The 12,639-nt window shown below is 50.1% G+C and overlaps 1 protein-coding gene across 1 annotated transcript in view; it reads right to left on the bottom strand.

Moving 5' to 3' along the window:
- PITPNM2 (phosphatidylinositol transfer protein membrane associated 2) overlaps positions 1 to 12,639 on the bottom strand; it is a gene marked incomplete at its 5' end in the record, with an annotated part of 67,862 nt that overhangs the window by 3,191 nt on the left and 52,032 nt on the right. The window contains 7 exons of the mRNA XM_082491603.1: positions 66 to 215; positions 903 to 1,051; positions 1,438 to 1,554; positions 2,299 to 2,415; positions 5,229 to 5,377; positions 7,181 to 7,384; positions 9,320 to 9,484. Of these exons, the coding sequence (XP_082347729.1) occupies positions 66 to 215; positions 903 to 1,051; positions 1,438 to 1,554; positions 2,299 to 2,415; positions 5,229 to 5,377; positions 7,181 to 7,384; positions 9,320 to 9,484 (1,051 nt within the window). The remainder of the gene's footprint in view (positions 1 to 65; positions 216 to 902; positions 1,052 to 1,437; positions 1,555 to 2,298; positions 2,416 to 5,228; positions 5,378 to 7,180; positions 7,385 to 9,319; positions 9,485 to 12,639) is intronic.

Genomic DNA, 12,639 nt, shown 5'->3' with positions numbered 1-12,639 from the left:
TGGATTGCGGACCTACAGCAACGCTGGGGTAAAACACAGCGACTGCCTCAGCCCCGGCTGCTGACCTGACAACATCGACCGCTCCGGCGCGCACTTTGGGGTCGCTGCCCATGATGGAGACACTGGCTGCAAAGGAGCCGTCGATGCTGAACACCACAAACTCCGTCCCCTTCGGCAGGACCGTGATGTAGCTGTCTGCATACGTGTGGTCGCCCCTGAAAGGGATGCAGGGACTTCTAGGCATCAAGATATTCAGAAGGCATCACCGAGTCCTGCAGTGCAGCACAAGCCCAAAGCAGCACCCAAATCTGACCCAAAGGGTCTAACAGCGATGCCACCCTCAGTCACAGCAGTGATGGGCACTGCATGAGGGCCTCTGTGTTGAAGTGGGGATGGAAATAGTACTCTGGAGCCCTGGTATCTGCGACTCAAAAAAATACCTCCAGAAAACAATTGCTGGGATCACCACTGAGAAAATGCTCCCTTCCTTCCCCTCCCGGAGCTCAACACCAGCTACTGGAGCTGAGCTGGAGCCCCTGGGCTGTGAATTATCACGAGTACAAAGTTCTGTCCCTCAGGGACAAGTTTATGGCCTTCAAAATATGCTCAGTTGTGCAGTTTTGCAGATGACCGTGAGGCCATACGTCTGTGGTGCAGGCCGGCTCCTGCAACGGCAGCTCAATTACCATGCCGCTGATGATGCAGGAGTCAGAATGAAATGTGGATCTTCCTCTTACAGCTGTAGAGTACAAATGGCTTTGTCCCTGGTTGCTGGCAAACCAGGCTCTGAACCCACCCAACGAGCAGACCTGCTCCTCTACGGAGGGGCCATATTCTACAGTCATCAAATGCCTCATTTGTACCTCTTGCAAGATAAGCCCCGGCACCCCAAGGTACCTCACCTGACCACCATCTTGACGGGGTACACGCCGATGCCCAGGCGCCGGTTCTCAGGGATGACGTAAGAAATCCTGCCACTGCTGTTGCTGATCTCCGTGTCAAAGTAAACCCACTCTCCTGATGGTGGCTGGGTCATGATGTGGATGTCCACCTGGGAAGACAGCAAGGCTGGGTCAACAACAGCGTTAAAGACACAGATGAGTAGAACAGGCCAAGCACGGGGACCTTCCACCCAAGCCCCTTTGGACGGCAGCAGGGCTGGGTCCTACTTCTGCCCTCTGCACTTCACAGATGTGAGCTGAGAAGCACCCAAACATCAGGTTACTGGAATGAAACCCGGTCTCGGTGGTGAAGACCTCCATGATGAATGCTGTTCCTCGTAGGAGGCATCACACAAGTCTGCTCGGGGGAACCTGGCCATGACGCAAGGGTGGCAAACCCCATCAGGAACCAAGGGAGCACTGACCAGAACTGCCTCTGTCCCTGTCCCCCACGCTTTTCGCCACATGGTGCACAACCCCATAGCAGACACAGTACCTTTTCTCCTGTAAGCGTGACCATATCTAACGGACCGTACATAAACCTTCCAGTTAAGGTCTGGGGCCCATCTTCATTAGCAATGGTGTCATTTATCCTGTGGTTGGCTGTGACATTCTGCACAAGTCAAGAGGGAAAGGAAAAAAACCAACCAAATGTAAAGAAAAACATTTGTGGTGATGGACAGCCTCCCGGGGAAATGCCAAATATAACAAATTGGAGCGTGGGCTTCTCTGGGCCATTCCTCCCCCTCCACTCCACCCACAGCTCTCAGCTTTAGAAAAGAATGTAACCTGTGGCAGAGGTGAGACTGTGCCTCGCACTGATGGGGTGGATTGGAGTGTACATGGCTGAAAAGCCAATTTCAAAGGCAGTTTGTATGTGCAATGCTGATACTGTCTATTAACTCTTACACTTTGGATTTAAGATGCAATACAAACAGCTGCCAGAGAAATTTGCTGACATTGTTTCAGCTCTAGCAGAGAATTGCCCTCTTTCGGGAATTGGAGACATTTACTGGGAGCGAAGGGCATTTACCAAGCAGAGAACGTGGATTACTGGACTTTGGAAGACGTTCCGTCTCTTTCCCTGACCCACAGCCAACACTTTCTGTATTTTACATAGACTCAAGGCGAAGAGGAGACCTTGCTGGTACAGATCTCTTGGGTGGCTCTTTCACAACCACACGGGTGGGAGATAATCACTATTATATACCAGCAGTGCAACGTGATCCTCTGTCTCTGCCGTGGACAGACCCAGCCATGCCCACGCTGGCCATCTTCAGAGCTGTTCTCGCAGCCCAAATTGAAACCCCTCTACATGATAACACTACCGCTTGACACAGCCCCAAAACACCCTTACCCGGAGCTTCACGTGCGTCCTCTTGCGGAGCCACTTCTCCCGGGGCTTGGAGGGGGTGAAGACAGACACCTCCTTCCCATCCAGCTCCAAAACGCTCGAGTTCTCGTGCCTCATCACCTGCGGGAGGACAGATCCCACTGACACATCAGCCACTTGCGCAGTGACCCCCCCCTCCTCCCGTCCGCCCTGTTCTGCATCTCCCAAACCAGCGCCGAGTCAGGGCAATGCCTGGACAGAGGCGGCCTGAGCTTTCCTGCCGGGCATTTGGCTTCTCAGCTTGCAGGTTTTACCGGCTGCTCGCTTAATTGCAAGGACAAGTGGTCTCTTCTGAACTAGCAAAGCCTGCGGCCAGCGCTGACCTAATCCCGGCTGGGACGCAGGTTATTTAGATTGACAGGAGGTACAAAACTGACTCGAACACAGCAGGACGAGCTTTGTACTTAGATACCTGCCCTTCCCCAAGGCATTCATTAGTCTCTTCCCACAGTCTGCGAGGGACCCCTCTCCTTTGAACACACATATTCTGCTGTTCCCATGACAGACCCAGCACCGGCCGCTCTGACCAGCCTCATGCCGCCAGGCGCCGTTCCTCCAGCTCATTTCTTGTTTCTATTTAAACGCATTTTGGACTGCTCCTGCCCTCCTGTCCTCCCATTTTGCGACGAGGCAAAACCATTGATTTGACCCCGGTGAAGGCACATGGGGGTCTGGCTCGGCCACGCATGTCCATCCTCAGCTTGTCTCTGAGGCTGACAGAGCTCAAGGACTTTGTGCTGGTGGGATGTCACTGCACCAGAGCAAAGGATCAGAGAGGGAGGAAGGCGATGCCCGCTAGCAAACCTCTGGAGGCAACTGTGCCTGTTAGCAGGGTGCGGGCAGGGATGCAGAAGCAGGATTAGATCCTACCTAGACTGCTCTTAAGATCTATAAAAGAAAGAGGAGGATAATACCACAGATCCCAAACGTGAGGGGACATGTCAAAGACTGCTGTAAACCTTGGAGGTGACCCTGCACGGAGAACTCCAAAATTAGCAGTAGTCCTTAGTGACACCCTTCCCTTCAAAATATTAAGGAGCCTCTTAAACGTAGGCTCTTTTATAAGGTCTTGAACATATTTCCTGTGGTCACCAGCTCTCCAGCTGACCCAGGCTGTACTGGTCCAACACAGGCTAGCTCGCTTTGCAGAGCTGAAGCTGTTTTTCTTCCATGGGAATGGAAAGAGGACCCCAGGGAGGATGAGCTTGCTGGCAAAGGAGTTTATGGAAATCCAAAGTAAACAAAATAACAAGTTTTACTGAAAATTATTTAAATCAGGAATCTATTTCGAGTCCTATTTGGGCTTGTTGCAACAAGCTTTAATCTTTGGAGGATAAAACTATTCAACAGCTTACTTTTACATTTTGTCCAGAGAGGACTTTCAAAGACGATTAGTAACAAGTCCTTATTAGGGGCAGAAGTGGTGTGGTGCTCTGGAGGGACAGCGAGAAGACAGGGAATGAGAAAAATCCCCGTCTCAAGACAGAGACAAGTGAGTAGAGACAGGCACCGGGGAAGGTGGTGCCAGACTGCCCAAGCAGCCACCAGCAGGCTTTGAATGGATGGAGAGGTACCTCAAGCCACAGGATAGGAAGCACCACGCTGTGCTACAGACCCAGGTTTGGGCTGAATCCCCAGTAATTGGCTATTTCTTGCGTAGAGCATTTTGTGTACGAGACTGTTGTGACTGTCCCCACTCATGGACAATTACAGGTCTCTCTCTCTCTCCAGCCCCGTTCGGCTGAGTTCGATACAGGGCTGGGGTTTCACAGCAGCTGATCCAGCAAGGTGTGTGCAAGCACAGAGGTGTCTCGCTGGGCTAGAAACAACCCGGGAAGAAAGGGTCTCGCTGGATTCTCGCTACCGCTCAGATGCCACAAGCACTGACATCTCTGTTGTTTATGGTTCCCATACTATTTGGAGGATAGCACTGAAAGAAAGTTTGCCAACAGAGTCATAAATAATTGAGAGCTGCAGCCGAGGAGGCTGGAAGAGAGCGGTGACAGCTTAACAGCTGAGCTAACACAAAGCAAACCCAAGCGCCAAAGCGGGCAACACAATCCACAGCGTTGCTTTTAGTTTTGTTTTTTCCAGTTCCACTCTCTAAGTACCATTCCTTGGGGGGCTTATACTCTGTAAGGCAAATAACTCCCCCTCGTCCCCAAGGAACTGAAGGAAAAATATTTCTCTTTAGGAAGAACATGTTTTAAACAGTAGGTTTAAATCTCAGGCCAAATATAGATTGCTAAAGTTTGAGATGTCAGACTCCAGACACCAGCAATCCCCATTTACCTAGCCCTAAGAGAACTGCTTTGTACTGGAGGAACGCAGACTAAATCCCAATGCAGTGACGATGGTGTGAGTTTCTAGAGGAGTCCACAACAACTTAGAAAGCCAAAATGGAGAACCGAACTCTGTCTATCAACTTATCTCAAATTCATAAAAAACTTCTCCTTTGGTTTTATTGTATTTGGTGCTATTTTTATTTGTACATTGAGAAGTTTCCTTTAAGTTTCAGACTTGAGATCCAAACTTGCACACACAGAGGACAGCTCGCTTCAAGAAACAAGTGCCACTGACTCCTACCGCTGGGATCTGATAGGAAACAGCCCTGGACTCACTTCACGGCTCCTTGGCGAGCCCAGCTGAAACCTGCTCTGATGATAAAACACAGACCAAAACTAACCAGGTCCATGAAGTTTGCGTGGGCGCAGCTCCACTAACACCACAGGTGAGGGACAAAAAGAAGGGAAAGAAAATGGACCTGCAGCGGCAAAAGGTATTTTTTCATCTCTACGTGTCAACAAGAGTTATGGAAGGTGCAGTGAAAAAAAATGAAGAGCCCACAATATTGTTGAGCCCAAGGGAGATTGGGGGAGGGAGGGCGACTGTACCTGTCTCAGCAGGAAGGAGACAACGTCTGTGGACTCCCAGTAGCTCGCGTGGAAGAGGTGCGGCAAAGCGACCGTTGGGAAAGCCGTCAGAGCGTCAGGACAGTAGAGAGCGTAATCGATCCTTTTGGTTCCCCACCACTTGGCAGCAACTAGAAGCAAAAGACTCGTTCAGACAAAGGGGGTTCACATGCACAGGTGGTCTCCGTCACAAGCAGTATTTCGGGGCTCTGGCCCCTCGCTCCAGGTATGCCGGGAGGTTGCTCCCTGACTGGTTGCACTGCTAAGAGGGAACAACCGACCCAGGGCTCAGTGTTTTCTCAAACCAAGGCAGGAACACACAGGGCCACCACCACCTGAGCTGTTCTTCATTTCAGTAAATGGGAAGGCACTAGAAGGCAGGTATTAATTGGCTGTTAGTCCAGACCCCAGGGGAGGGATCTGAGGCTCGTGTGCAATGAGCCAAAACATAAGACATCAACGCATCTCCCTGGAGCTGTGGGAGGCAGGGGGGTGTGCTCTGCCCATCACAGCACATGCCCAAGCTGCCTCTGGCCCCACTTCCAACTCCTTTAGCTTTCACCAAGGAATAAAAGACTCTTTAGCACCCAGATATCGGCCACACTAAAGAGGATCTGAATACTGGGAGCCCACAGGAGATGCTAAAAGGCACCACAAGGCAGAGTGTATGGCATGTGCTGCTGGGACTGGCAGTCCCCAACAAGTCCTGGTTGGCTTCTGGGCTACCACGTTGTAGGTAATGGAGACATCAAGCCCGGCCTCCCTGGGAGCACAGCCTCTGCAGTGAGAAAATTGTCCAGGGGTGCCAGGACTCCGTTGCACGTGGGTCCAAAAAACACATTGGGATTTTGGGTGAGCAAGGTTACAGAAAACGCAGAAGAGTTTCTCCCTCGGGGAGTCAACGACTTGCATACAAGTGACCAACAGCCACCATTCACCCACGGGACACCACCAAACTTCAACGCTGCCCTGAACCCTGCCTGTGCACACATCCTTTCCGACTCCTTAGCGATGAGCACGACTCAGCCCAAAGGCACGGGCTGCTTTCCCAGCAATGAGGAGTCCTCAACCCCCACGCGCTCCGGCCTGGAAAAGCAGCCATGGAAAGAGAAGATGGATCAGATCAAGAGAGCAACAGGAGGAGGAGCTATGTGTGCATGCAGGTTGCAAGCTGGGGCTTTGACAAGAGCTTTCTCAAGCTTGGTTTTGGTTTTTCTCTGTGACAATGTTCCCTTTTTAGGGACTTCCAGGAAAGCTGCCAGGTATAAGGTACGATCCGACAACCCCCTCTTGTTAAGGGAAATATAGCTGGTGATGAGCACAGATGCTGAACTGAAAAATGCACCCACCAGCTGCTTCCAGATACCTGCACAAAGCTCCCACCACAGCAACGTGCAGAGGGTTATGGCACCAGCTCATCCCCACGGTCCAGCCCTGGCTGTGCTGAGTGCCCAGGCCACCCTCATGCTAATGGCCCTTGCTTTTCTGAAGAGCCATGGGAAGGAGGAGGAGCACGCTGACGGATCAACATGTCTTTTCCAGAGCACAGGCACCTCCTCATAGCTATTTCTGCCTCCCTGTCTTCCAAATTGGCAGCTCCCGGTCACGTCCCAACCTTTCATCTCTCATGCAAGTCCCCAGCTTGGGTAATTTCAGATTCTTTGTAGGAAGCAGACAGGGTTTACTCTTCCATGCTCAAAAGACAGCGGTGGAGGCAGAAGCGTTGTCCCCACAGCTCTGCCCAGAAGATCTCCTGCTCTTGCCAAGTTGTTAGCCGTGTTATGATCAATCTTTGAAGCAAGGTGACAGAAATACTTGTTAAAACGCAATCAGGAATTGCAAGAGCCTCAGTGAAAGTGCATAGATTTGTTGTGAAGTTCTGTGACTTATCAACTGAGAAAGGAGGTCGACCGGAGTGGATCTCTCCAGAATACCTGTCTTGATGTCCAGGTCGGGTATCCGAAGAGCACGGTCTGCAGCCTGACTCCACGGCCCTTTGAGTTTTCTTCCCTTCGAAGGGATTTCATGTTTATGCTGTCTAAGTCTCTTGGACGAGGTTTGGGTAGGGGATTTGTGAGGGAGGGCAAGTTGGGACAGAAGGCTAAACCCTCTACAATGATTAAGTTGGTGTTTGGTTTCTAAAAGGAAAAATAGAATTAAAAAAAAAAAAAAGCAGAAATCACACTTATTATGGCACACACATGCCACAGGCAACACCGGTTTCATCCTGCAGAAATTCACCGTGCAAGGGAAGCTGCACCCTAGGGAGGGCTCCCAGGAGGGAGCCATGGTTTTGCGGTGCCCCTCTGGACTTCCTCCGGCTCTCCCTGTGGGATAAGCATGGACTGCATCCAACCCTCAGTGCCGCAGCTTCACATTAACACCGCGCTAATAGGGTCGAGCGCAAGAGCTGCAAAGCCAGAGCCAGGGCTCAGAGGACACGTCGGCACTCGGGAGGCGAAGGAAAGGGCTGCACATGGGGTCAGGGTGCGTGCGCAGCCCGCGCCGGGGCCGGACTCTTCCTCTCCGATCCCACAAACAGGTTTTGACAGCTGTGAAACGCGTGGAGGAATAAATTACACAAACCAGAAGCTAAATAATCGGGGGGAGCGCGGGGAAAGCAAAGAGAGGCAAGCGTCGCGTGGGCCTGATCCTGCCGTCAGCTCGCAGAGGCAGCATCCCTCTGTCGCATCATGTGGGTCTTTAGGCATCACCCCGGCGTAAACACTTCGTAACGAACAACCACCGCCTCCCGCTTCCCCTTCTGGCCGGCCGGGCTCGGCAGCTCTCCGTGGGTGTGAAACCAGCACAAAACAAACACCTTCTCCCCCAGGAGCCCGCTTCCCAAGCACATTAATATTTAGCAAGCGGTTGGCAAGATGTCTTACCAGGACAAATATAAGAACATGCATGGGGAGTGCAGTGTCAGCTCTCCGATGTGCTTTGCGAAAGAAAACCTCGTTTGTCAGAGCGCAGGGAGTTTATTCCCACCGCTGAGCGTTGCCTCGGACAGGGGAGGGAGTTACAGCAGCCCCTGACCAGCGCCCACAGACCTTCAGCAACTAACACTTGCCTCAGGGAGCATTATTAAACTCAGCAATTAATTATGAAGCGAACCGTTCATAGCCCCGTAGTCTAATGTGCCAGGAATGGAGTATCTCTAAATTTTTGCCACCTTCTGGGACAGGAGTTTGGGCTGAAGGCTTTTTTGGTGTGGTGCCTGGGGATTTTTTTTTTTTTTTTTTTTTAAATTTGTTCGGTTTTCAGCCTTTTTCAGTCTGAGTTATCAGAGGTCCCTGAGGACACAGACTATTAATCTCACACTTCAGCTGAAATGAAGAAGGGGCTGAACCGTTAACAAAGGCTGTTGTTCTCTACTGTATTAGTTATACAGAGAGGGAAGTTACACAGGTCTTGGGAAAAATAACAAATAAAAAATCCCTTTCATTCCTCGTTCAGCTCTGGGATATGGGTCATAACTGGCTGAGCCTCTGAGCTGCCCTGCGGGCTACAGAAAAGCTGAATTTCTAATGCAAAGCAATAAATAACCCAAACTTGTTTTTTCCCTTTCAGCATTACAGAGGGGCTTACTCATCCCCGTTTTTGTGGACGACATTTAAGTGATCTGCATCAAGCCACATGCCACATCCTGCAGTATCAATCTGGCAGTGCTGATCCCTACCAGTTCTGCACAACTTAACAGCCGCGCAGAAACATCCCTTTGGATTAACCCTCAGCATGTGCAGTAGCCAAAGGGTGCTCAGAGTTATCAATTATTATTATTTTCATTTTTTAACAGTTTATCACCCGCACAGTCCAACAGGCATAAGACAGAGGTGGCCCCTATATGATAATCAAATACATCATCTGTTCCTCCAGGGGATACGGTAACACACAGCACTGACTATGGCAAAACCAGGCGAAGGCAGAATAATTCCAACTTTTTGTTATAAACGGAAAGCATAACCCCAGACAGACGGACAGATAGAAGCTGCGTGGCTCTGGCCCGGTGCGTGGCGCTGAGAGAGCGGTGCGGCAGCGAGCGGTAGTCTCGGAGGGGGTGAAACACTTACTGTTGGCTATGTTGGAAGCAGTGTAACTGTCTGCCATTCCTGAGACCTGGCTGGCAATGCTGATCTCACTGGCTCTCCGGAAGCCCCTGAACTGAGGGGCTGAAATGGGGGTGGACAGGGACGCGCTTTCCATGAAGACGGCACCATGAGACTGAACAACATCTGCTACAAAGTTGAAACAGGGAAATCAAAATATTAGACCAACAGACAGAGGCTGGGCAAGATGAACTCGAGGGGAAGAAGGAGGCAAACAAGGCTGGTAGATGCAAAAACCTTTCAGAACTGATTGGAATGAGAAAAAAAAAAAAAAAAAACAACCAACAACAGAACACATTTCATCAGAGCTCTGGTTTGAAAAGAAAGCAAACACCACAGCAGGCAAAGAGACGTGTGGCTGGAGGAGCAGTCTTTGATTGAGAGAAGCAAAAGAAATAGCTCAAAAAACAAATCCAAAACCCCAAAGAAAAATCCAGGCGGACTTACTCAAGCAGCGATAACAGAAGCATGTGTCATACATACAGATGTGAATATACGCAACTTTATATATTCACATCGAGACAAAATAATCAAGGTAAGGAGAACAACAAAAACAACCTTAGAAAGGGGATATTTGTTTTCTTGAAAGATTTAGACTTAAATGAACGTCTCCAAGATAAAAGCATTAATGCAAAAAAAAAAAAAAAAAAAAAAAAATCAAGAAAACATTTTCATGCCTGGCAGGGACTAAATTTGAACTTGTATTTTATTGCTAATGGATACAGCCAACACTCGTTAAACTAAAGTTAGGGCTATTGAATGAAAGGAGTCTGGTCCTGAGCACTTACATCTCCAATCAGTGTTGGTGGATCAGAGAGCACTCAGTCTCTGTGAAAACAGAGCTTCTTTTGTACAACATGCAAGTCTGGATTTTTAGATCCCAACCTGAGGTTTACCAAGTGTGGCCTAACCCTTTAGTACATAAATAAAGAAAAGGAGGATTTAAAGTCATGCTTACATGGACCTTACACATGTATTGAAGGGAAATGGACCTAATGCGTTCAGGACTGGCAAACCGAGAGATGCTGAAAGTCACGATAAAATCTCTGCATTTCAGTTTTCTTCCCTCTGTGGATGCTACGAGGCCGAATTAAGCATCTGTGGGATACCCCAAGATCCTGCACTGCGGAGGGTTTGTGATGCCAATACCAAGTACTTCATAGCAGGCAGCACCGGTATGACACTGACATGCAAAAGCAAAGCTACATACTATCATTTTAACATTGCCCATCTCTGCTGTACCTGAGGAGCAGCATCTGAACTTTATTCCCAGGTATCAGGCAGGGCACGGGTTTGTGCCCAGCCAGGCAGCAGACGCCACGGGGAACGCAGGTACGTTACTCCCACGCACCAACATCCTCTGCCTATTTCAGCCAGTTTACATATCCTTGGCTTTCATCCCAGTAAGCAGTTGACACAGGGCGTTGTTTTGGCAACTGGTTTATTTTAATATCGGTCTTTTTTGCTCGCGGCCACTGATTTGCTTCCTCGGATCTCTCTGTTCACAGCAGCAGTGTATGTGCCCACACAAATCCTGCTGCAGTGGAGGGAAAGGGAACGTATGAAGCAGAAAATGTGTAGCTAAGTGTTGGTAAAAGAGTTGTGTTCTCTGCAGGGAAAATCAGGCCACAAGCTGCTCTGTGTAAAAGCTTCGTGGACTGCAAGATCTGAGCCCTAGCGGGAGCCTGACCTGATGATGAGCTCCACACACTGCCCACGTTGTGCCTGAAAGGCCATTACCAGCATCACTTTCTCGGCACTTTCCTCCTCTTTTCACCTTTCCTTGAGCTGCTGGCTGTCAAGACTGCTACCAGTATCCGCAATCCAGCCAGCCCCCCCTGGGCCAGTGTGGCTTTCTTACTGCAGAAAGCACCAGCACAAGCAAGAGGAGACAATTCAGGCAGAGGCTGTACTCGGAGAAGATGAGTCAAGCCAGGAGCCGCGTTCAGCCCCACAAAGGTCTCAAGGGTAAAGGGTCTCATTCCCATTGCTGCATGACCTAGGAGAACCCTCTCATCTCTTCCCCGGTTACCCCTTCCTCTCCTTTCCCTTGTTTATACAGACCGTGAGATCCTTCTGCAATTATACCCTTGTGCCACATCAAACGGGTGCCCCAACACAGTCCACAGATTGTATCATAAATGATGACCATCAGCTTCCCCGAACTTGGTCAGATGCAACAACAGGTTTGGCTTTGTCTGCACGAGGAAAAATGCCAGGTTCAGGTTTAACTTACACCCACCGGCGAAGCCTGAACTTCTTCCTCTCCCTTAAATATAAAACATCTGTGGTTTGAATTAGGAAGCAGCTGGAAGACACACTAACGAGCGCTACAGCAATGCTACACAGGAGAAAAGGCTGGGCCAAACGTGGTGCTGCCTGGGTTGATCACGGCTCCGGCTCCATTAGCCTGTCTTCACTCAGCTCTGCCTGAATTTTATCTCCTTCTTCAAGAGCCCAGAAAGTAGAAAGAGAATAAAGGAGGAAACGGTGGTATTTTGGGCTTGCTCTTTTTAGTCAGTCTCGCTTTCCTGAGCCGGACTGGGGATTTTTGAATACAATGAGTTTGAAGCAAAAACCCCCATCCTCAGCAGCCCTTCCAACACCATCCTAGCTAGCGTCACCAGAGGAGTAATCTTCACTCCTATAAATGCCTAAACTGTTTTAGCGCTACTGAACTGCTCAGCTTAGTGTCGCCTGTGTTGGTGGCAGGAGTCTGCTCTGCCCCTAGGGGACGAAGTGCTGGCTCCTGTGCCCCAGCCCACGCAGGTTGCTCTCATGTTCCTCTCTTTTCCCAAGCTATGCACCCTGAAAAAGGACGGTTTCTAAGAAAAAAACGAGGGCCAGGAACAGGCAGGGCAGGAAGCATAGACAGAAAACCTGTTTTGTGCATTACTGCCCCCTCAGCCAAGCTTCATCGACTCCAAAGCTGCAGTGACAGTAACTTCCAGATGAACCCTGGGACTTAACTCACAGAAAAAAAACCCTCTAATAACATATTTTCTAAACTCTGTGTATTCTTTGCACCAACCCCCTTGGGCAGCACTGCCCTTGCCATTTTGAAACCAAGGGGGCTTTCCTGGGGAGTGAGGGGACCAGGCTGAGATGTCACAGGATGGTGCCATGCCAGCGGACTGACCCCGGTGCCTGCAACCGCTCCGGCTCCGAAAGGGCCACGTCTTCTGCACTGCAGGGGTGACATCCCCGGCCATAACTCAGGTCCTGACAATCACAGGGAGGTTTTTCAGGCAAGCACTTCAAGCCCCGGGTGAAGTTGGACGGCT

The sequence above is a fragment of the Vanellus vanellus genome, assembly GCF_965231255.1.
Source record: "Vanellus vanellus genome assembly, chromosome: 16".
In the NCBI taxonomy this organism is placed as follows: domain Eukaryota; kingdom Metazoa; phylum Chordata; class Aves; order Charadriiformes; family Charadriidae; genus Vanellus; species Vanellus vanellus.
Note: the sequence above shows the minus strand (reverse complement) of the source record. Positions and strands in the feature narration are given on the sequence as shown.